This window comes from Tauraco erythrolophus, chromosome Z, assembly GCF_009769465.1.
Source record: "Tauraco erythrolophus isolate bTauEry1 chromosome Z, bTauEry1.pri, whole genome shotgun sequence".
Lineage (NCBI taxonomy): Eukaryota > Metazoa > Chordata > Aves > Musophagiformes > Musophagidae > Tauraco > Tauraco erythrolophus.
In genome coordinates, this window is record NC_141496.1 from 28,214,128 (window position 1) to 28,239,601 (window position 25,474).

At 39.9% G+C, this 25,474-nt stretch overlaps 2 protein-coding genes across 2 annotated transcripts in view; one reads left to right on the forward strand and one right to left on the reverse strand.

Annotated features, from left to right (window-relative positions):
- Positions 1-2,807: 2,807 nt before the first annotated feature.
- LOC104380260 (betaine--homocysteine S-methyltransferase 1) lies at positions 2,808-20,393 on the reverse strand. The gene is made up of 8 exons (XM_009987715.2): positions 20,355-20,393; positions 16,233-16,365; positions 11,979-12,097; positions 9,786-9,977; positions 9,062-9,209; positions 7,985-8,167; positions 3,431-3,659; positions 2,808-2,982 (listed from the first exon to the last, which is right to left on the reverse strand). Exons 1-8 carry the CDS (start codon positions 20,391-20,393, stop codon positions 2,808-2,810), a joined length of 1,218 nt encoding a protein of 405 aa, XP_009986017.1.
- Positions 20,394-20,782: 389 nt separating this feature from the next.
- Positions 20,783-25,474, forward strand: part of DMGDH (dimethylglycine dehydrogenase) — a 48,293-nt gene continuing 43,601 nt past the window's right edge. The window contains exons 1-2 of the mRNA XM_086629437.1: positions 20,783-20,904; positions 22,666-22,831. Coding sequence (XP_086485563.1) covers positions 20,783-20,904; positions 22,666-22,831 — 288 coding nt within the window. The remainder of the gene's footprint in view (positions 20,905-22,665; positions 22,832-25,474) is intronic.

Consider the following 25,474-nt stretch of genomic DNA (forward strand, 5'->3'; position numbering starts at 1 on the left):
CTTTGGGAAAAGATCTGAGGGAGGTGATCTCCGGGTTTATAATGAGTCACAGACTCAGAGGCCACAGGAAAAGAATGAATGAACAGGGTCTGTTCAACTGAGAGAGAAACAAGTAATGTATGTAAATCTTTGAATGTGTAGAAGACTTCAGCACAGACAAAGGGAATAAATTCTTCATGTCTGTAATGAGCTGGAAAGAAAAAATGGATCTAAATTCCATTAAGGAATATGCAAATTAGGAAAAATTTGTTGAGAAGAGTGAAGTAACCAGACTGCCTGGGTTGGCACAGAAGGTCCTTCATTAGGTGTGTTTCCAAAAAGGTTAAGCAATGTCTTCTCCTGCCTTAGTGTACTAAATAGAGGAGTTGACCTTCTAAAGCCCCTTCCATTTCCTATCTAAGTTTCTAGACAGACTTTCTAATGAAAAAGTTTCATAGGTTTGTGCTGTCAGCCTGTCTTACTTCTTAAAAAGTTATGTAATAACATTAGAAAGCTTTAACAAACCTAACAGTTCCCTTACCCCTCACTAAGATGTTACACAGAAAGAAATGGGAAATAAAGCTTTGTTGGCTTTGCTGTTCCTACTTTTTTTTTTTTTTTTTTTTGACAGGAGAGTGTGTTGGAGTGTTTTTCTTGATAGTTTGGGATTCTGTAGTGACCAATAAAGCACCCTGTCAACTTGTTTTCATCCCACTGTCAGTTCCTTTCTAAGCCCAGCCTGTGATATGAATCAAAGAGGGATTGTATAACTTCCTCTTTAGGTCAGCTCTCATTTTGAATGGCTTCAAATAGCCTTTTAAACATTTCTTGTCATTGTTAGTGTCTATTAAAATTTGTCCTTTTTAAACTGGGTATCTGAAAGTAAATGCTTAAAATCATATTTGAACATCTTCTTAAATACCATGCTTCTTCAATATTCTGTGTTGCGAACTCATACACTTCAATAAAAATTTTTGCCTGTTTGGACAGTTTGAAAAAAATCAGTCCAGCAGCTTATATAGATTATAATGATCGAGCTGCATCCTTTGCCATAGGAAATCCCTAAGCTGGTAATGCTTGTTCAAAACCCTTCTTATCAATGGTAGCTTGTATTTTAAGCCACTTTATCACACGTACATCTTCAATGCTGCGTGCACTTTGGTGGTGATTGAAGACTGGCTTTTTTGTTTTACAGATTTTGCATTATTCCACTTTCGGCAACGGAAATGTGCAGAAGGATTTAGGAAGGAAAGGAGTTTAATGTAGTGCGTATATACTTACATGGATGCTTTCCAAATAATCTACATTTTAAAATACTCACTTTCTTGATTTGTCTACTTTTGGATTTCAGGCAAAATTTCCAGCTAGTAACTGTTTTAATCTGTTACAAGCTTGGTGAAGGCAGATGGCTTTTTTCTAAAATCTGTGTGCCAGTAATGGTCTGAAAAGGATACCTGAAGTTTCCTGTCAAAGTGTTGCATATTTAAATGTTTCCTGAACTGCAGAATATCAATATGGATAGAAATAATGAACTAAGCTTCTAGCTTCTACATAAAAAGTAGTCCAACAAAAGCTTTCAACACTGACTTTGAGAATGATATTTTCATCAAGGTTGTGGTTTTAATGTAGAATGGCTAGAATTGAGATGCTAGAGAGAAACCTAAGTTGTGTGGTATTTTACAAAACAAAACTATGGAAATGTGTCCTTTATGGGTTCCAAGTTTAGTGATACCCTTCCTAAGAAAACCCTTCTCAACAAATTCAGTATACAAATGTCCATGAGTTTTCTTAACTTAGGTGGATTGATCGGTTTCCTAACAGAGTTTTTCATGTCTTCTTACAGGTAAGATTCTAGAGTGAATCAGTCAGCTTAAAAAAAAAATCATGGAATGTTCTACTACTCTTACAAACAGGAGTTAATATTTTAGGAAGCTTCAGGTTTTAAGGGCTATTTGGAGATAACTAAGTGTTTCCAATGAGATATCCAGAAATCAGCTGGATCGTTTGAAAATTAGTTGTTTACTGAAGGTATGTTATTCTGTTTGAGCTCTTATGATGTAAAGTGTGAAGATAATACAATACTATTCCATCACATTACCTTTAGTTTATTTGATTTTTTTTTTTTAATTTCACAATAATCTCTTAAGCCTTTTAGTCTCCAGAGGAGTAAATACTGTGTACACAGTACCTTGAGACAAAAACAGTGATTTACCTGTCATTTTTCTTTCTTAAAAGTTCTCTGAACCTTTCTCTTGGATATAAGAAATTCTTTCAAGATCTCATTCTCCTTATCTTTTGATTCCACTTATAAGATGTATTTTCCAGTTTACTTTTATTCTCCTGAAGAAAGCAACTGTAGATGACTGTGTGTCTGAAGCATCGGCAGCTTGTGTGTCCCTGAAATAGCCCTCAACAAATCTTGGGTCTGAAGAAGCTCCTACATAATCCCAAACTGAAAACAGACTCAAGAGTGGAAATGATATGATACCATATTTATAGATGACTTTTTCTCTTTGCATAGGTGAGTTGAGCCAATTATTACTTTCCATGTATTTCTGTGTCTACCCAATTAATGGCATCTAGCTTACAGAAATTCAATTATTATGAAAATCCTTCTGACTGGGTATTCCCTAAACTATTTGTCCAGAGAAAGATTTTGTTATCAAAGTTTGATATGTTTAATCTGTAATCACATTATTTCTGCATTTTGTCTCTTTCATTACATGTTAATTGATAAATCATCAGAGTACTCATCTTCACAGATTTTCTTGTGAAGCATGGGATGGTCTGTAGATAAATCATTCTAACATTTACACAACTGCAGTGGATTAGAACTTCTGTTTCTGGAAGAGCTCCTTCAGCTGTTGTTCACTTGTCGCTTCTTTCTGCTGCATCAGCTCCCTGGCTCCTTTGGTCACTCCCCAGCCATCTGGCTTTGACATTGAAGGACAATATGGCCTGCCTGAAGCAGGCTTCAGATTCTCCCAGTATTCTTTTCTTGCCCTAAAGAAAGAAAAGGAAATTTAGGAGATTCTCCAGCACCTCGCAATACTAAAGGAAATGTGGCTTAAATCACCATTGCAAAGGGTCATCTAACTTGCAAAGACTAACTTTGTATTTAGATAAAGAAGTATGAATGAAAGCATGCAATGAAATGCTACATGCTCACCAGTCTTTTTACAGCAGTCTGTCAGTTTTTGATAAATTATTTTTGCATTAATTCAGACCAAATCTGCATATTAAAGAGGGATCAGAATTTCTGGAACTCTCCTACTGCCCCTTCACCCCATTCCCCGCTCCCAGATCAGATTTAATTCTTCAAAATTATTAACTCATAGAATGTTTATAGTGATATTTAGACCCCCGTATAGTTAAGCCAGTCTGCTGCATCGACAAGTATAACCCTTTGCAAGGAACACGTTGGTGTGCTTTCCAGTTCAGCTATACGTACCTTGCTCTGACCCATGGTTTTGTATGCATGCTCAAGCTATCGCCCCAGCTACCATGTTTCTCAGAAGCTTCTGGCAAAAATCCTCTTTCAGGAGCCAGCTCCTCAGCTATTGCTCGGATGTGATACGGCTCAAATCCACAGCAACCTCCAATGTAACGAATTCCTAAGTCATAGGCCTTTCTTGCATAGTTTTGAACATCCCATCTGGTTACAATTCTTGGCTCCAGAGCTGCAAAGTCATTGATATCTTAAGTTTACACCATCCTTCATTTCAGCACATTTTTTGGTAAGAAATCATGTTGTTGAGACACTTGCACATTGTTTGCAAAACTGGTTGTAGATCTGCGTGTTTGAACTGTCTGAGCTAGAATCAATGATGCAAACTTTCACAAGTCTAGCTTTTAGATTCTGCTGAGCGACGCTTGCTGTAAGTTTTATTGGCCTTGCAAAACAGCATCTAATATCTTCTGAGACTAATCAAGCCCTCAGTCACATGCTTTCCCTTCTGCCAGAGTTCTTAGCTGGAGTACTGGAGTACTTTCAATGTTATGCCTGCATTTCCAAAGAGTTCCTAATAAACAATCAATATCTGGCAAATCTGATTACAGTAATCTAATCTGTGAAAGGAGAAGGTATGAGCCTACCTGCAACAGGAATAAGCCTGCTCATTATTCCTTAGGAATGCTTATTACACTTTTTTCCATGATCAGCTAGTGGCAGCCAGTTGTTTCACTGACAGCTGGGATCGGTAGCTATTCCTTAGCCAATCCCTTACTTAGTTATAATCCTAACCATAAGCAGCTTGCTGCCTCAAACCACTTTGTTCCTTATGGAACATTATGTGTGTAGATAAGTTAGGATTGCAATCTTTATTTTGAACCCTTTTTCCTATTGCAGGTTGTGATGAGCAGAGTAAAGGGATAACAGAGCTGAGAGGAAGGACTTGTGGAAGGAAAGGAATAGAAAGTGAAAAGAACAAGGAAAAGCACACCTCAAAGGGAAGGAGGCACAAGAGTGGCAGAACTGGAAAGAAAAGGCCAGGGACTAAAGAAGAAACTTTAAGGAACAAAAATACAGGAATAAAGGAATAAAAATTCTCCCACTTCTTTGGGCACATCTGCAGGAGATGAACCATCATGGTTATCAAGCGAGTGCAGTATGATGTCTGTGCACTGAACACTATGCTGGGTAAAGAAGCTGTGGTGAGGTAGTAAGGCTCCAGCAACATAGCACAGAAGTGGGCTTCTTCATAAGACCTCTCCTAAAAATGCCTAACATGCAAGAAGGTGATACAAAGCAGATCTACTTTAAGTCCAATGGGCAGTTAAGAGACAAGTTCAGAAAATAAAAAGTAGAAGGAAAAAAATGAAATATTCTTAAACAAAAAAATATTTGTCTCAGAGGGACACACTGGACAAAGGAAAAGTAGATGGTCTAATATCAGAAGGAAAACCAAATGAAGCTATCTTAGAAAGCTGTTTAAATAAAAGTAAGCTTGCGTACAGTCCTGCAGATGTGAGAGAAAAAATCAGAAGCACAAATCAATTATTTCCTTGTCTCTCATATATCATTAAAAAACTAATGCAAAATTGATGCAAAATGATCAGCAGTAAGAATGTAGCATCTTGCACTCAATTATCTGCATAAACAACTAAACGCCAGGGAAACAGTACAGAGCATTTCCCTGTCCTCTCCATTGCCCACTGTGCCACAATTCATGGGACCTGATGAGATGCATCCAAGGGTCCTGAGGAAACTAGCAGATGAAGTTGCTAAGAAACTGTCCATCATAGATGAGAAGACATGGCAGTCTGGTGAAGTTCCCACTGATTGGAAAAGGGGAAACATAACCCCCACTTTTAAAAAGAGAAAAAAAGAACATCTGAAGAACTACAGGCCAGTCAGTCTCACCTCTGTGCCCGGCAAGATCATGGAGCAGATCCTCCTGGCAACTATGCTAAGGCACATGGAAAATAAGGAGGTGACTGGTGACAGCCAATAGCATCCTGGATTGCATCAAAAGTAGTGTGGCCAGCAGGGCCTAAGGAGGCAATTGTCTGCGTCTGCTCTGCTCTTGTGAGACCCCACCAGAGTGCTATGTTCAGCTCGGGCCACCAGCATAAGAAAGACACGGACATGCTTGAGTGGGTCCAGAGGAGGGCCATGAAGATGATCCGAGGGCTGGATCTCCCCAATGAGGAAGGGCTGAGAGAGTTGGGGTTGTTTAGCCTGCAGAAGAGAAGGCTCCAGGGTGATCTTATAGCAGCCTTCCAGTACTTAAAGGGGGCCTACAGGAAAGATAGGGAGGGACTCTATCAGGAAGTGTAGTGATAGGATGAGGGGTAACATTGTTAAAGAGGGTAAATTTAGATTAGATATTAAGAAGAAAAATCTTCCCTCTGAGGGTGGTGAGGCACAGGAACAGGTTTCCCAGAGAATTTGTGGATGTTCCCTCCCTGGAAGTGTTCAAGGCCAGGCTGGATGAGGGTTTGAGCAACCTGATAGAGTGGAAGATGTCCCTACCCATGGCAGGGGGGTTGGAACTAGATGATCTTTAAGGTCCCTTCGAACTCAAACCATTCTGTGATTCTATGAATTAGTTCTTGGGCTTCAGGAGTGAAAGAACAACAACAGCCTAACCTCTTTGAAGAAGCAGGGATAGACTCCACATAAGAATTGGCCACACATGTGGTGAAACAGTGATTCAAAATATGCAGTATTCTATGAAAGGAAGTTGTCACATCTATCACATTTTGTGGGATTTTCCCCTTCCCAAAATTGAATAACACTGTATTTTCCATGCCTATCAATGCATTTCTTTCCTTGTCTTTATTCAGAATTAAATATCCATAGCTTAACAGTTTAAAAAGAGATTGAAGTTTTTATCAATTTTTGACGAGAAGATTGTAACCTGCTCCTGGATTTAGCCTCTCTCTATATATACTCTTGAGATAATTGGGTATGGTTTGGCTGACCTGGACAGTTCTTTTTAAAACATTATCCTTGCTTAACTAGTGACATTTCAGAGCATTTGCAGTAACACAGAAGGGAAAACACAGAAAACTGGAAAAAAAAAATCTACAGATAAATAAATACTGCTGGCTTCTAGATGCTGGAGTTTGCCAATACAACATAGCCAATGCTCTTCTAGAAACTGAGATCTTGTTGACCTGTACAGAGGTTATGTACACTTCAAACATCTAAATACTGCTTTGTGCAAATTGCCTTCCTCAAAAATCAGAGTTAACTGGGTCAGTATAACAATGATTTACCAAACTGCTTAACTGCCATCAAGTGATCAGTTGCTCCTTTTGGATATTGCAAACATTCACAGAACCAGCCTTCTTCAATTGACTCGTGAAATTTCTGAAAGCTGAGATCTCAGATTGCTTATAACACACAAGCCAAGAAGTATAACAAACCAAAGAGTGAATCCTTCAATTCACTTGATTACTTTCTGCATCTGTTCTGTCTTTTTTTGCTTGCAATCAGAGGAGTTATATGAAAGAATGAATAGGATAAATGAGTTCCTAACACTTTTAAACGTCTCAGAATGTTTTCAGAATTCAGACATGTTATTATAATTTAATAAATGTGTCAGGCTCATACTTTATTCTCTTTCATTTGTTTATGTGAAGAGATGAATTAAAAAAAAAAATCTTCCTGAAAATCATGTCTATCTCTCAAATTTTTTGCTACAAATTCAAGTTTCACAGGTTTTAATACCTTATTTTATAGTCTGATCTTGAAAAGAAGAGTGTATGACACCTGAAAATGAAAGCATTTTTCTAATCAATTTTAAAATGTTTAGGCTGATTTTGTCCTCTTATCTAAAAGGGATGTTATCTTCTACATCCCAGGTGGAAATAAGCCCACTAAACACATAAAGTGGCTGAATCTTTCAGTCTTTGTAGAATTTCTCGTGAGCATACATGTGATGAATTTATCTCCAAACTGTTAATGCATTTGTTAGCAACATCAAAGAACATATTCCCTCTTCTGGTTTATCTCTAATCTCATTTATACTAGACAGTTACACTTGCAAGACTGAACCATTATGACTGCAATAATCACGCACTTATATCCAGTTCTGCATATGCATTGTACATTAAATCCCTGTGTAGGTAAACATTATAGGGCTTGCGGGATAGATGTCACAACCCAGAACACTGGGGAGCTCCAAGATAAAAGCATTTAAATTAGGGTTTTTTTAGTGTATTTGCTCTTGTTCATTTCTTTGGACTGTTTACAGCTGTCCTGAACAAGGCTCTATAGCTAAAGCTAAGTTTAAATTGTGGCACTTTAACTGTTTTCATCATAATTTCACTTCCAGTCACATGCTGTGATACCACTGAGATACTCTTACTATGTGGATGATCTTTAATCCAGTATTACACTGCAATCCTTCTATGAAAAATGCCAGATAGGATAACTGGGACTGATCCTGTTGTATAGAAGGACATCTTGCAACTTCAACATTACTAAAAGCTGGGGAACAAAGAGGAACAGACAATTGGAAGAAAGAAAAAAAGAAAGAAGATACCCTTGTCTTACCAAAGGGAAACTCTGGAAGATCAATAAAACCCTGCTTTCCACAATCAGGTGTATGGAAAGCAAGTGGTTGGGACATCAGGTGGGCTTTCAGTTTAGCAGCCTGCAATCCCTCTTTCATCAGTTTCACTGTTTCCAGGGCAGTATTTGGATCAAAATGGCAGTTGACTCCAACAATAGAAGCACCTAGGAGGAGAAAAATAACTTAAAAGTCACATCTCCCCAGGAAGTGGGAGGTAAAAGTTCTTAGCCACAGCACTCCAGAAGCAGAGCAGTCCATCTTTACACCAGCATTATGAAAACAAGTCAGTTGAGTTAGATCCAGCCTCAATTCTCCTGAGGTTGATCATTCCATTTACATCTCAGTTGCACTCCTCTTTACCTTCCTGATGATGGTAGGTACCTCTCACCCTCATGCAGTTGCTTTTCTTACGAGTGTTTAATCAATGAAGACTGATTATATACACATAGGAACCTGCTAGCTATTTGCATAACACAGGTTCTGCCTTTAAATTTCAACTCTAACCTCAAATGGAAAAGAGTAGTTCAGAACAGATATAATAAAACTGTAACATCATTCATCATGCCCCTGATAATTTTCTTCTGCCCTTCCTCTTGTCCTGCAGAAAACACAGCCTTTGATAGGCAAAAAGATAAATTTTTTCATCCTTTTACTTTCTCATCCTGGATTTGAACTGTGCTCCATACATTTCTAAAAACACAAGCAGAGAATCAAAGGTGGCTTTGGATTCTGCTTATGTTTCATAATTGTGAGCCCAGAATTTGGGGTTGGCTCTGTAACCAAACTTGAGTAGGTTTAAGATTTTGCTCTACTCAGTACTAGCTGCCTGTGGTATTGCTCCAAATGCCATTTCAGTTAATAATGATTTCATAGCTGCATTTTCATACGTTTTTTTTACAAGAATGCTCTAGTAAAGTACACATAGAAACTTTTCTATAAGGTCAAAACTTTTATCAGATGTAATTGGGAAGCTACCTACTTGAGCTACACATCCATCTATCTCAAGGACTTTACTTTGTTCCATACTTCTGGACGGCATATTAAAAACAGATTCTTACCGGCCTTTACCAGTTGGACAGCACATTGTCCAGGGGGCACACCATGCATGTCTCCTTCTGGACCAATGCACATTGTAGCTGCAACTGGCTTTCCAGATTCTTTTAGAACTTCAACTGCCCAGACAGCCTCCTCAACATGTTCAAAATACTGAAAGAAATTAAAACTGGATTACTTTTGTTTCTTGGAGATGAAGCATAAACACGTGAATCCAGACACCAAATTCACTGGCAATACAAGGACTTGATTCTTTTCTGATTTACACTAAGATAGTTCAATTAAGTTCACTGACCACACAGTTAAAAAGGATTAGTAAGTAAAAATAACAAAAAATAATGATATTTTTGTTTCAGAATAAGAATGCCCATACAGGGGGTTAATCAGGGATTTATCTCCAAAGAACTATTTTCATCTAGAAAAGTCACCTCAGGTTGATTGCTTACGCTGTACGGGAGGAAACAGGAACTAGTCAAGATCACATTAATCTATCCTCTTTGTACTAAGAATCTGACTTGACCAAGGCATAAATTTAGGTTTTAAGGTCCTATTCTAGGATGCTTGCAGATGCTGTCATGCATTTAGGAAAACATCTGATACTACTGGAATAAAAGCATAACAGAAAATTTTAAAGGAGGAAGCAATATATACTTGTACTTACTAAAGCAGACTAGACATCTTAAAGTTAACACCGTGCCACTCGAAGGCATGTATGTTTTTCAGATTTACCTCTGCAATTAGAAAGTCCACATTCTTCTTCATAAAGACATCCAATTGCTTTCGAAAGACTGCTTTGACCTCTGCTTTATCCTTGCAGCTTAAGTATGATGGTGTTTGACTGACTCCTCCAGCCACTAAAGCATCGCCTTCATTAGCTACTTCTCTTGCAATGTCACAAGCAGCTTCATTCACTTTCTGGCACTGTATAAACATAGATTATGTTAGTTTTACCTGGTCAGAAATATGCATGTCATTTCAGAGCACAAAAAGGACAATAAGAGTCAAAATATGGCTTCTTCATATTCTTTTATAATTGAAATGGATTTTTTAATAATATTGATTAGGAAGATCAGTGTCTTTTAGAAAACCAACAAACATTAGGAAATAAATTTCTTGCCACCTCTAAGTTATCATATTATCAAATGCTATAAAAACATATTATCTTTAATACAACTTACACGAATAGTCTATAAAAAACAAATATTTGGTGTGAAGTGGAATTTTCCTTGCCTCTTAGAAAACGAGTTAGTTACACTTAAGTGTATGCTTTTATTCTGACATTTTGTGGGTAGAAAACAAAATATGTAGTAATTCTAATTGATTTTTCATTCTTTTTTTAATGTATTTTAGTATTTTGATAATTATCAAAATTTAAGATGTAATGTTCACATTGAGTTATTTAAGGCATTTAAAAAAGATAATTATCTTATGCTAAAGTTACCAATTTAAGAATAGTAAAGGGAAACTATCACCATATATGATTAATTAATCACCTAGACTGAAAGACACATTCCCTCTATACCTAAATCAAGATTACTAGAACAGCTTGGGAAAAAGAGGTTAGGCTGGGAAAAAAAGATTTTGGGGAAAGAAACATTATTTAGGATAGATGACAAGTAGTGATTAGAGCAGGTTTTTCTGCAGCCCATGGACTACTTGGAATCTACGTAGGTTTCTCTCAGCTGAAGTCTTCCATGGCTGCCTCAACAGACCCAGCTGATTTTTCAGGCTACTGCTAACAGATTGTTTGCCGTTTGCACTTGTGCTCAGATACACGTTTGAGAACTCTGGGAGGCAGAGGCATAAACCAGTTAAAGCCTGGAGGTACCTGCTTCTAGAACTGGCAGCAACTCAATCTTAAAAGCTCTGCTGCAATGCATTCCAAATAACAGGTGCTCTCCCAGCCCTTCTTATAGTTTTGCGTGGTAGCAAGAGTTGGGGCATGGCTTGCTCCAGAGGCACCATGTTTCTGGGACTACCACTTCAGACATTTCAATGTTGCATCTATCGAATGTAAAGGTACAGCATTTCAGAAAAGTTTGGTCATATGACATTTTGATGGGGCCTCTTAATTAAGTCTAAGTGTTTCTTTAGTGTCCAGATTGTTCTAATTTCTAACTTGGATTATCTTCACAGATACAAAGGTATTCCTTCCTCCCTGCCCCCTGGAGAATCATCTCTATTTTGCAGAGGCTGAAATAGACAATAGGACTAAACAGGAAAGGATCAGAGAAAGCACTCATTGGCAAACCTTCTAGTCTCAAAGGAGACATATCTAGAAATGTTTGTGCCAGAAGTCCCAGTGGAGCTCGGGCCTGCATCTAGTGAACACACCCAACATCCTGTAACACCTTTGTGTAGGGAGTAAGAAAACACTAACATGGTACTTCTGGTGCTGTAGCTTATTACTCTTACACATGAGAAGGGGAACATTGACCACAGTGTGGCTTCAATTTTCTGGTTGTTACTTCATGGAAGACGTGGTGCTAAAAAACATTCTGAACATTCTGTTCTCATTAGCCACTCATTGTTCCCTAGGATTCTTCACCATTTTTGCAGTTGATTTGTTTCTCTGGATGTTAAAGCATTCCTTTTTTCAACTGATTTTGTTCTCTGTGCATTTAGTCCTCCCTATACTGTTCATATCAAAACTCCAGGAAACTAATTTCCTCAGATGGGAAAGATATGATGTGGGCATCCTCTTTCCTCTCTTCATCCTTGCCCCATTTTATTATTTTTTGTCCTTTAACCTTGTCTTTCTTGCTATTCCAAACTCTGAAATTGCATCATTTCATTCTTTGATCCTCAAATACAGCCAAAACTGTTACAACAAACTGTGAAAGTACTGGAGGATCTCCCTACTAAACCTTTTGAAATCAATCCAATTATTTCATATCTCCACCAAACCAGAATTTTACTCACAGTTATTTTCTCAGCTACATAATTGCCTCTGTTCTCTAGCTTGTCTTCACTAGCATAAAAGGTGAATGTCTGCAGAACACTGGATCCAGCTCTGAGGAATTCCCGGTGAAGCTGACGAACTGAAAAGAATTAAAAGAAACAGAGAAGAGATGTTTGGACAGTTATTAACTATTCTTATGCCCAAATTAAATGTTTATTGAAGTAATGTTACTGTAAAATAAGTGATACTGTGTTTACTAGAAAAGACATTAAGAGAGAGTTTAAGCAGTACCCCAGTCTGCATAGAATTCCTTTCTTCTCACTCTCAGAATATCGGGTAGAAAACTTTCTCCTTAGTTATTCTCTGCTAAGAGTGACTTAAGATTTCAGTTTAGTTTATCTGTAGATTCAGTTTTGCATGCTACCTTGCCTATCTTCTATTTTCTGTAATCCTTCAGACCTCTCAATTTCACTGCATAGTGGTTTAGGAAAGGAAAGCAGAATTCTGAGAAAAGAACATGAAAGCATAACAAGGAATACCAGACAAAAAGATCATGAAATGGAAAAGCCGTATTTTCTTAGCTTTTAGACTGTGAAGAAGAAAACAGAAGAAAGTATCGTGGCAACAAATTAAGAGACAAGATGATATTATATGGAAGAATACAGTGTCCCATTACCTCCTCTATATTGTTTTCTAGTCTTCTCCCCCTACAAAGCTCTAGCTGAGTCTCGTCAGACAAAACCAAAGCTCTACTTTGCTAGACTCTTAATTAGAAGACGATTTGTTGCACCAGAAAAGTGACTTGCAACACAGACTTAATTCTTCTCATAAGTCAGCATATTTAACTACAGAGCCAACACTTCTTTTGAAGGAAAAGATGGCATTACTTTTAATGGACAAACTTCCTACATTAAGACTTTGGGAGTAGGCTCTGTAATAGTAGTTCTGCTTTCATCGCTGTAAACAGTATACTGCAATTGGCACAGTAGGAACAGAACAGGAGCTGTCAATTGATTTTACATGTATACTCAAGAACAATAATTATAATAAGTTCTAGAACACTACTGATCATGTAAAACAGAGTTAAAATACTCAACGGCTTATAGCAAATACAGGATAATTTATTCCCTAGATACTGTACACAGACACAGGACCACTGCAGTTTCTGCAGCAGATGTTTGGAGAAGCTTTCCTGAAGTCCTGTTTTATCATACGTCATTGTCTACAATCTGTGTCATTAGGGAAATGTGTGAATGTGTCACGAGAATAAAACTACTCCCTTCAGCTGCAATAAACACAGCTTTTTATGCCAGAGAAGCTCAAATAACAGTTTGCATTGCTAGAGTCAATCTGCATACACGCAAGCACGTCTGCTTTCGGTGAAGGAACAGTGTAACGTCCCTTGACTTTCTCTACTAGTACAGTATTAAATTTCTACTTACAGCCTTGGGTAACCACAATGTGATTTAACACAACGCTTCTTTTGCCAGCCATCACAAAGACCTATCCAGGAACACAGATTATAGCAGGGCTACAGTTCAAAAAGTCCCTAGAATCTCCCTGAACTACCAGGATCAAATTTCAGTCTTAAAACATTTACGCAGAGTCAAGCCATTCCTAGTGCAGGGAGTATTCTTCCTACAGTGTTAAAATAGCCTACTGATCCCAGCTAAAAGAGCTCTCTCTGTATGTTCTAGTGTTCTGTAGTTTGTTTTCTATTTTCCCCATGGGGATGAAAACTAGTCAAGAAATGGGAAAAGGAAAAAAGAATCTACAAATATTTTCACAAATGCTCTATAACATTTCCATAATAAACCAGATTTGTTTATCCCCATGGTTAGTGCTCTTTAAATATGGTTCTTGCATTCCTAGAAGAATGCTTGGGATTTGCGTGAATAAGAGTGGTCATGTAGGTAGACAAATGAAACATAATCTAACATATATGAATAAGGAACTTCATATCCCAAATTATCAGGTGTGTGAACAGGAGACTCTTGAATGGATCTACATTTTGAGGGAAAGAATAGTGTTATAAGTATCAGCCTGAATCTCATTCAACCTTAGGCAAATAATTTTTACCAGCAGAATATCCTGTTACCATTATCAAGCTCACAGCATTCTGCACTAGCGAAACCCCAAACTGCTCTGTAATTTACTTCTTGTGTGACTTCCAGCATATTTCTGAAGCTGTGTTTTCCTTCACCATTTGAGAAATGGGGATAACAGCCACATATGAGCCTAAACAATTATTGACAATTTGATGCATTTTAGGAGTCAGATGTATAACACCAAGTTTTCATTTCAATCCACCATTGGTTGGATGGTTCCCCAAAGGCATAGAATTAACGCAATTAAGCTAACAGGAGATGGGGGCAATAAGTGCCTATGGATATTGCTCACTACAGAACAATATCTGACCTGGCTCAGAAGAAATATTTAGATCTAACTTCTAAATTTGTCAGTCTGGCAAAACTTCTCTTGTAACAGAGATAGTGGCCTTGAACTCACTCTTTTCTTCCCCCTCCCCCCTCCATTTTTTGCTGCATTCTCAGAACCTCCCTCTTTTTCCCTTCTTCCTTAAAGACAAGAAGGTCTGGTAGTTGTATGGGTTTTACACCAGCTGGCTCAGCCAGTTGCTCCTTCTGCTCTTTACACCTGCTTTCAAAGTAACATGACCCTTGAGCATGCAAGAGCAAAAAGCAGTAATGGAGGGGAGGCAGCACACTGCGCTAGGAGAAATGAACACATTTCCAGTGAAGGCTGTTATTTATAAATAGCCTATAAGGGGCTTACAAAAATTTTATAACTATGTTACAGACATGACCGATATGTTCTAGCGAATCTGTAGTAATTCTCGGAAGGCTGGATTCTAACCTATGACTACTGATCACGCATTTGAAGCAAAACTGTGTTCCAATTTAGCCAATTTAAGCCACCTGCAACTGCAATGTCTTGCATTCCCCATGGACTGAGACCTTGTGTTTCCCAAAACGACATGTGGAGAGGATCAAGGACTTTTTAGGTGCAAAATAAGTAAGCAAAATGGAAATTAAGAGCCTGAGATAAGTGCTATGATTTGTAAGATGGAATGTGTAGGGGCAGACAAAAGTAGAAGTGGAGAGAAAGAGAGAGAGAAGTGCTCAGATGTCTTCTGGGGAGATAAGAGTCATCAAATTAGATCACAACTCTCTAAACCTTTGATGGAGCTCTTCATTATCCAAGGCTGTTGGTGACCCTAAGTTAGGCATGCTACAAAAAGTGACACTTCAAGGCTGAGAAGGATTATGGTGAACAAATAGGCAAGGTGTACAAAGCAATGTAATAGAGAGGGCTAAGATCTCTCTCCTTCTTCCCCCTGTATAGAGGAAAAAGACTAATTTGGAAGGACAAACAAAACAAAGAAATCTTTTTTTCCCCAGGATATTCTGAATTGGCTTGTGGGACTAACTGCACACCACATTACTAGGGCAAATACTTGCTTGTAATGAAGCATACATAAAGAGGTAATAGCATCTGCTTTTGCACTGTTTATGCTGAACACTATAATCGTTATGCTGGAAGGCGCAGAATGATTCTCGTTTTGTCTCCCTCCACTTCAAGAGAGTTACTCCACTAAAAGTTTATTGCAATTCTTAGGTTCTTACGAGGTTTATCATTCCCCATTTCACAGCTGAGCCAGACATTAAAACTTCTCTTCTATTCCATTGTTTATTAAAAGCTGGTATTTTCCTGAAAGAATTAATAAACAAACTGTATTAATTTGTAACAATATAGGAGTCCTAGGATGGCTAGCACACAACAAAACAGTTAACTGAAGAATTCTTTTTCACAAGATGCTTTAAATAACCATTACATCAGCTAAAGGACAGACTGGACAAATCTATGAGACAGAAATTATTGAAATCTATTAAATACAAAGATACCATATTTGGGTCAAAAAGTCTCTGGGCTGCAAACTATTGAAGACTGGGAGAGCATTCTGGAGAGGTATCACTGTATGTTTGCATGACTCATTCTTACTCAGCCAACTGCTTTTGCCAGTGTTAAGAGCAAGAAAAAGGGGTAAGAACTAGATGATCTTTGAGGTCCCTTCCAACTCTAACCGTTCTATGATTCTATGATTCTAAGACGAGCATTTGGTATACAGATTCTTAGGCTGTTCTTAACAGCGTAATTCTACAGTGTGAAGGAACACTTCTATTTAAAAACTTACTAAAAATTCCTATATATTTATTATTTATCCAACCATGTTTACATTTCCCACTAAAACTGACCTGCTTCTGGGTGTTCTACCGTTGCTTCAGGAGTCCAAGGCCCAGCTTTTACATATCCCCTCTTTTCAAGAGCAAAGACAAAACCTCCATCTCCAATCACAATTTCTCCAGCGTCTAAGCGCTCTAGAATACCCTGAAGAAAGCAGGAGGAAAAGTTAACAATTACAGTTCTTCAGTTTTGTGGGCTTCGTTCATCTTTGTTGCCATTTCCTGTATTTGCAAACCACACATAAATGTTTGTGAGCTACTAGTAACATCTTTGCCATAATAATAAAAAGCAATCAATTTCAACTTAAACTTATTCAATTTATCTTTAAAGAATGGTAGATGGTCTGTTTTGCAACATAAGGCTTTAATATGTGCAGATATATTATGTAAGACTTTTCATTAGTCAGTTTTATTATATTCCAGAGATACAGTCCCCAGAGCTAGAAGTCAGTGGTCCAATTCCATTCCATTCCTATGAAAGTAAAATTCCATTTTAAATTCTCCTGTAAAATATATGATAAACCTCTTAAAATGAAGGACTAGGATCACTGACCTCTCTATTAGCTCATTCGCTCTTTAGCAATGAATCCCATCTTGACAGAGCCTCAGCACAAGTAGCTAGTGACATAAGATGGTATAACAGGCATCATAGAAGAGTAAGCATGTAACGTTTTCCTACCAAATAAGACGCATCTCAAAATGCTGGCCTCCATTTTCTGACAGACTTTTTACTGGCCTATGTTTGCTTACCTAGACTTACAAAATGAAAGAAAATCCTGCTTGTTTTGCACAGCCCTGGAATATTTTAAGATGCCAAATTACAAACCTCACAGCACCCTGTGATTAACCTTGCTTCTGCATTGAACTCCATGCTAATGCAAGAAAAGTGGTAATTATTTTTTTTTGTACAAATGAAAAACGTGAGAACAACATGCATTGGTTGCACCTAATATATATTATTTTTTGTATTCCTTTCATTGCTTCATTGGCTTGTTGAAATTTTCCCAAAATTACCTTGCTATTACACTCAATAGTACTAATTTCTGCAATTGGTTTACAACCATAATTCTATTTACTTTAAAAAGTGAAAGAATGCAGACCCGTTACATTAATAAAAGTAGTGAGTACAGGAAAAGAGTCAAAGATAAGACTAAAATTTCCCACCATAGTTATCTTTTCTTGATGGCATGATAACATGTCAGTAAATGAAATCTGAGAGAGTAGAAAAAAGAAAAGCCTTGTAGACATAGAGAGTGGTTTTCATGCTGAGCGGAAAGGTTTTTTAACAATTAGCCTCCAACCTTTAGTAGATTTTCTTCCTTGATAATTTCTCCTTCACTGATTCAATTATCTCACACAATATATCCAGGAAAGTCAAACACTTAAGACGTCTCAACGCTGCCCTTTAGGTGGGATGAGAGTATACCTTTCCAACAAGAAGGAGCACTGTGCCAACTACACCAGTTCCAGTACCAAACATAGCAGTGTAAGGCTACTTGGAGGTTACAAAACCTGGCTGAGAGGGTCAGCATTTTTGGCACAGGCACTGACATGGCAGCAAGGTGATGGGACTTCTCTGTACAGTGCTGCTGTGCAGACATACGAGCTTGGCCAAGTGTTGGCTTGCAAATCTCTGCATCACATTCCATTGCACATTGTGAACTTGCCAAAATAGTGACCTGATTAAATTTAATAAAGTGTGCAAGCTTTTATCTTTTTTTTTTTCAGCAGGACCAGAGCAAAACTCAATCTGCAATACTCAACCTTCAAAACTCCATAATTTTCAATGAGTCTACCAGTTATACCTGTCTACTAGGGAAATTCTGTTCTAAGTGTAAATGTCAGGAGGCTTTGAAAAGATTGTGTTTGCAATTAACTAATTTGCAGTTGTAACACAATGCCTCAAATGGGGCCAGAGAGAGGCACTCAAGGGATCACTGGTTGAGTTCCTGCTTCCTCTGCCTGCCAAGGAATCTTTTATAGATGGAGTCTGCTTCAGAAGCTTAATATGCAGAAAACAGAAGTGTGAGGGGAAAAAAAAAATCTCAGTCTCAGTCATTGCTTGTTGACTGAACATTAAGTAATAGATACATGTTGACATCATATATAGATATTATATTTAAATGCACTACAACTAACAGATTTTTTTCTTTTAACAAGCCCCTTCTACAACTTAACAGCAGTTTTCCTTCAGTTCTAGCTTTTTTAAACTGCATTTTAAAATACTCTTCACTTTGGCATACAGAAGCAACATAAGCCATGATTAAAAAGACCACAGCATCTTAATACATAATATATTGTGATATATTAAACTTAGCATCAGGGCATTTAATAGCAGGTGACATAGCTATAAAGCATGAAGTACTTAATACAAACTTACTTTGTCAGTGCAGATTGGCTTAAAATGGAAATAACTTTTTTGTGAACTTTATTGTAGGTCTGATATGATCTCTTCACACCATTTTTACTTTATCTATACTGGGTAAAATACCATTGGTTCAATCAGCGTATAGCTAGTGTAAATTCAGCAGCAACATTCTTTTGTTGTGCCCCGGATACCTTCAACTGTATGCTCATGCACAATTCAGATCAAAACTGTACTGTTTGGTGATGGGGCAGTACACAGATCTGGTATTAAATAACAAGAAACAGTATCTGTAAAAAGCTAACCAAGGCTTTTTTGAGCCATTTTTTCATTGCTTTACTTTCGCTACCATGAATGAATTTGCACCACATAGTCCATACACCTATTCACGGAAAGAGTGCAAATGTCTGTATGAAGATATTCCCTCAACCACCTTTGGGGATGTAACTGAACCACATCGGTGGAAAGCCTGCTTGGTCTACCTATATCCTACCTTTCCATCAGTGGAGAGAAAAAAGCATCTCAGAACAACTGTTCCAATCTTAAGTAAGCCCTCCAGAGAAGCTTATCTGTCCATTGCCTGTAGGGAGAACTTAGGGCAATTGCCTTCTGCCAGGTGTCTGAAGTTAGGTGGAATGAGCATGAGCCAAAAATATAAAGCAGAACAAATACCTCCCACCTCCTTCCTTTTTAACTGATCTACCTGAAAGGCCTAGAGCTCATAGACTTCTTATACACTACACATAAAACTGAGTAAAACCGGTTCTGAGTATGAAGTGCCCTATTAATGAGAATAGTGTCCTTCTGAATGGAGACAGAACACGTGATTCCACTGACCTTCCTAAGCGGCAGTGCAGGGTAGCAGTACTGGTGTATGTCAGAGAGTTTGATTTAGACATTGCTAATATGTTTGCCCTAATGGCCAGTATGGCTGATGCCTGGGTAACTTCTAATACTGGTTTATTTCTTCAGATAAATAAGAGTGCAAAGGGCAGGCATACATTGGAGACCATGCTCGTATTACAAATGCTGCTAGTATTCAGTCACGTAAAGCCAGGGAAGAGCAATTTGGGGCTCTTAAAAAGAGTTGGCAGAATGCTGGAGACAGAAATCCCATCCAATGATGGTTCATGCTTAAAATATTTACCATTTTAATGTGCTGCAAGCACTGCTTAGTTTGCATATAAATACCGATAAGCAAAATGGTTTTGAACTTCGGTGGCTCCAGCCTATGTGTTCAGAGAAATCAAAATTCTCTGAGCTGTTACAGCATCAAGTTCAATCCAATCCATCCATCTCGTAACGGTGTCCAAATGTCTTTAATGGCTAGATGCTAAACAGGTATGGTTATTATTACGGCTTTACTTTAGCTTTTCACAATATGGCGTTACCTGCAGAAATACTGAGTACCTTACTGGGAGATCGAGAAGCGCAGTTCGCGGGAGATGCCAGTTCAGCAGCAGCTCCCCAGGAAAGCCTGCCGGCAGCACCCCGACAAGGCTGGAAGAGGCGGCCGGGCGCAGCGCGGCCACCGCCCGGCCAAGAGTCGAGCTCTGCCCTGTGCCGCTGCGAGGCGGCCGCTGCTCCCCGCGGCGCGGGCACCGGGCTGTTTCCCTCCTACCGCCCGGTCCCGCCGGGGCAGCGCCGAAGGGGACTACGGCAGAAGCACCTCTCCCTGTGCCCGCCGCTGCCCGCTGGGCAGCGGAGCAGGACGGCTTCACGGGGAGAAGGGGACCGAGCTGAGCGAGGGAGGGAGACGGGGGAATTACCCTTTTGCCTTGTTTCGTGGTCTTCCCGATCGGCAGCATCTTCCTGGCCCAGGGACGCCGGCTGCCCGACCCTCCCCCGACGGCTCAGCGGGAAGTACAAAACGCCCCGACCCCTCAGCCCGCACTTTTATAGCCCGGGGAGGAGGCGGGGCGCGGTGGGCAGCGCTGCGGGAGGCACCCCCGGCCGGGCCGGCCCCTCCGCCCGCGGGGCGCCCTGCCACAGCCCGGGGCTGCCCCGCGCCCTCCCGCCCCCGCCTGGCGCGAAGTCGGGAGGCGCCTGATTGCTTTCCCGGGCTGCCCCCTCAGCCAAGGGGCGGGCCGGCGCCCTCCCCCGTGAGGGCTGGCCCCGGCGAGGGCAGGGACGGGACGGGACGCCGTCTGGAGAGGCGCGCGCTCTCCATCCCTGCTGCCGGCGGACTGCGTGCGGGATGAGCGCGGTGCTGCGGGGAGCCCTGCGGCGGCTGCGGCCCCCCAGCCGCGGCGGCCGGCCCGACCGCCTCGCCGCGGCTGCCCTGCGGCCCCTCGGCGGCGGCGCGGGCGCCCCGGGGCGGTGAGTGCGGGCCCGCGGGCCGGGCCGGGCTGGGCTGGGCCGTGCCGGGCGGGCGGGCGGCGGGCGACGGGGAGGCGCGAGCGGAGGGGCCGTTAATGGCCCCCGAGGGTGAAGGTGCCCGGCGGGGGCGGTGAGGGGAAGGCGGTGCGGGGAATGGGCTCCTTCTGCCGGCGTGCCGCGCTCCACCCGCTGCCCGTCGGGGTCGCAGGGCCGCGGCGGCCTCTCACTGTGCCAGGAGATGCATCTTCTCCCTGTGCCAGGAGATGCATCTCCCCCTGCGCCTCGCGTTTCTGCTTCAAAGCCCAGAGCCAGCCCGGAGGAAGTCGCTGCCCTGGTGTGGAGGGATCCCTCCGGCTCATCGATGAGCTAAAAAATGACCTGTTCCAACTGGGACGGGCAAGCATCTGGGTGAACCGTGTAGCTGACAGGGAAGGTGCGCCCCGGGTTCTTAGCAGGCTCTTGGGTTTGAAAGAAAAGGTTTGAAAAGAGCTGGAAGTTAGGTGAGGGAATCTCAAATTCATGGCGTAAAAGAAGCACGAGAAAAGCGTCTACGCTTGACCTTGGTTACCATGGGCCTTAAGATTCAGTAGAGGAGTGGTGTAAGTGCCTCTCATCTGGCTGTTAAACAGCTTACTGTTAACTTGCAAAAATTAATATGTAATCTCAAAAAAGACGTGCAAGTGTATCGTGCACCAAATGCAGAAAACCTCTGGTGGCCAGTGCTCCCATTTATTTTGCTTTTCGTTCGTTGCCACGTAGTGATTAAGCATGGTGCATATTCCTCCTGCATTTGTGTTTAAAATGTCGTATTATTTTATAAGATCTCCATTCATAATCCATCTATCTAATAGCTTTGATTTCTGAGTGGAGGGTGGGTGGAAGACTAGTTACATATTAGAAAGACTTTTGCCAGAGAGGTTGCAAAAGCAAAGATACAAGGAGGGGGGAGATAAAATTTGAGTATTGATTAACTGTCCTGAAGGGAGAGATACTGTGGTTCCGAAGTAGTCTGTGCTGCTGCTGTGCTAACATGTCCTACCTAGTCTCACATCCAAAAAACCGATTTTTTTTCAATTGACATAAATTTCCTGATCTGGCTTGCTGCTTGGCTGTCTTGTGGATGAGGCAGTAGAGAGGAGGATCGGATGAGATGGAGGAGAATGGGGCTGCCCATGGCAGCAGTTCTGGTTTATGCTGAGTTGAAGTGGCTGTGAAAATGCAGCATGGTTTGAGCCACTGACAAAAACCTGTTTCTGTAATGTTTTGACTTCACCTAAGTAGGACATGAAAATAAATACTAAGTTCATTGGTCATGAACACGTAACACTGATGTAGTCTGGTAACATTGACTTTAGAAATGTGTTAAGGAGCCTTTCTAAGAAATTTTTTAAAGACTTTCTCTCACTGTTGTGTATACTATAACACTTTTGAAAAGTCAGGCTTTGACACTGTCGTTCTGGGAGTTCAGTTTCTTACTGAGAAATAGGATCTACATATAAGTATATTGGACAAATAACAAAGATTTAAAGTTGGGAGTGGAAGCAAACTTGCTTTGTTTTTTGTGTTACGACTATTTATGTATATGATCCTTTAAGAGCATTTACTTTAAAAGAAGATAAGAGCGAACAGGTTAGGTTTTAAGTCAGGTGTGTCTAGACTCCCTAGTAGGCAACAAGTTATATTATGATCACAGCAGTAAACAAAAGAGATGGACAAAAATGCAGTTGTCTTTTTGTAACTGTCTATTTTTTTTTTCCCCAGGCAAGAAACCCCATCTCCTTCCTTGGGGAAAGATAGAGCAGACACAGTGATCATCGGAGGTGGTTGCGTTGGTGTGAGTCTGGCCTATCACTTGGCTAAGGCTGGCTTGAAGGATGTTGTTCTTCTAGAAAAATCTGAGCTCACTGCAGGATCTACTTGGCATGCAGTAAGAAATGTTTTGTTAATCTCTTAGATTTAACAGCAGTTTGTTGAAAGTGGCCTTATCTTTATGTTGCCTTCCAGAGACTAACTATCTTGGTTATTTTATAGAAACAAACTTTAGCACTGAGTTCTTTATAGGTTGGCTGTACAAGTTTTGAAAAGTTAGTTCAGCCATCCGTATCTTTTAACATTTGTAAAAATTGGGACAAATACTGTATTTTGAAATTCCTGGAAAGTAACTCTTAGTATTATTGCATGTTTTTGCCACTTAACTATATTTAGACTTTAAACTTTTATTTTAACTTGGACTTTTTGAAGTTAAGGTTTTATTTCTAAGGTAATCTAATTTATACTGTAGACTCTATCATTGCAAGTGGTTGCACTGGCATGTGTAAACCAAAAATCTGAAATTTGGCATTACTGTATGCGTAATTATTTTTTATATATGTGCTATCCTGAAAAAGAGGTGATCAAGAAGCAGCATCAGTGTCTAGTTCTCAGAGAATATCACTGTCTCAGAAACTGGTTCTTATTAGAGACAAGAGCTTTCTTTCCTGCCACCGCTGACATTACACAGAATCTTGGAGAAGCAAAGTGAACAACTGTATGCTGTGGGTATTTTTAAGGCTGAATGTTTGTCTGTACTCTAAGGAAAATAACTAAAAAGACATACATGTAATAATGACAGGGTGGGGACACCTGCTATAATAATGTTAATCACATGGACATACTGGTGCACAGCATGCATGTATGTAATCGCATGTTTTCTGTGTCAATATCTGGAGTAGGTAGTGTAATGAAATGAAATAAAGCTTGCCACAATGATAGATGCTTTTTCTATTCATTTCCAGCAATGCTTAGCTGAAACTGGGAGAACGCTATCCCTGTGTGTTGCAGTACGAAAGAGTAGAAGCCCAACAGTTTGCTGTCTCTAGAGCTACTCTGTTAATAAAATAGAGCATTTATGCAATTCTTACAACTATGGTTAGTATCTGAGTGCCTTTCAGGAACAAATTAAGGAGGATGACTCAGATGAATTATATTTGATTTATATTCTCATACTTCTCCCAGGGAAGGAAGTGTGAAGTTTGAAATGCTTCATCTTAGTACAGATATTTTGTGTGTTTGGGGCCTTATGACAGAACAACAGTAACAGACGAAATTTAAAAAAATCACTGCCTGAAATGTATAAGTAGGTTTATACTTCATTTTACCTGCTTTTCAACAAACAAAGCAAAAGAAAACACATTGTAAGGAGTTAGGAAAAACAAAATTCCACAACTGCATCTCTTTTTAGACAGTCGTACCACAGCTGATGCAGTTTCAGCGAGCAGAGCAACACCGTACGTAGTGTCAGATCATGCATCTTGTCTATTGAGTCATAACTATGAAATGCTCAGAGAAATACTTTGACTTAAGTACAAGAGTGAGGCACAGACTGAATTCTATTTACCCAATGCATATACAGAACCATACATGTGTAAAAATTAATAAAAATCCCCTCATTGAATAAGAAACCAAAATCATGAATGAGGGCTTGTTACTAAATGTTTCCTTTGTTGTTCTTGTTATACTCCCTCACTGTAGCTTGTTGCTCATCACTATGTAAAAGCAACATCTCCTTCACTATTTTTGCCCTCACTTCTTAGTGAACGAAGCAATGGAGCACTGAGTGAGGAGCTCTCTTTCAAAGGTAGGGAGGGACCTGAAGCGCAGCAGAGAAAGTGTCTGCACTACCACTGTTGAGAGGGCTGCCTTGAGGCACCTGTTGCAACACAATTTGATGCAATTAACACATCAAGACACCTAGTTATGGGGCAGGTTAAAAGGGGTAAATGTTAGGTAAACTACATGGTATACTGTCTCTTTTCATTAAACTCGGAGTGCTGCATCGGAAGATGAAAAAGTTGATGATAAGTCTGTTTCAGATGATGAGAAAGATCAAAAGCGTGACATTGAGTTCTTTGTTACACGAAGTACTGTGCATTTATCGGTTGTTTCCTCACAGTGGTACAGTGCTAGATAACGATGAAAATTACACATATAGTTAGCATGTGAAATGGCACGTGGTATGTTGCCTGCAGCCACAAATGTTGAAAGTCTGATTCAGATGTTGCTGTACGATATCACATTTTCCGTCTTTTGCAGTCCAGTAAGTCCTGCCAGAGCTCGGGATCATGTTTCATATAAATCATACTCCTGCTAGTTTTGCTGCCAAAACTTTCTTCCACTTCTCAGGTCTGAGATAAATTTGGCTGACTTTCATGTATGTTATTAAGACTGCACAGAGAGTGTGCACATTTTTATATTACCAGTAATAAGAAGACATAAATAACAGAGCAAGTGCTGCTCATTTTTATACCTATCTAACCACGACAAAGTAGTAGTTATTATATGTGTGTAAATTAGGTCAAGACTTAGGCTTTAAGAACTGTTGGAAGTTGTACCATTCTGCAGGCCAGTGCATGTGCAATCTCACCGAAGCCCTGGGGACTAAACAAGGCGTACGTAACTCACTCAGCAAATAAACAGATTTTTTGTGTTGTTACTTTTTTAAAAGGTGCTTTCTAAGAAAATGTGTAACATATCATTCTGTTACGTGATACTTTTTATTGATGTATGCAATTGATTTTGCTGATGACAGTTA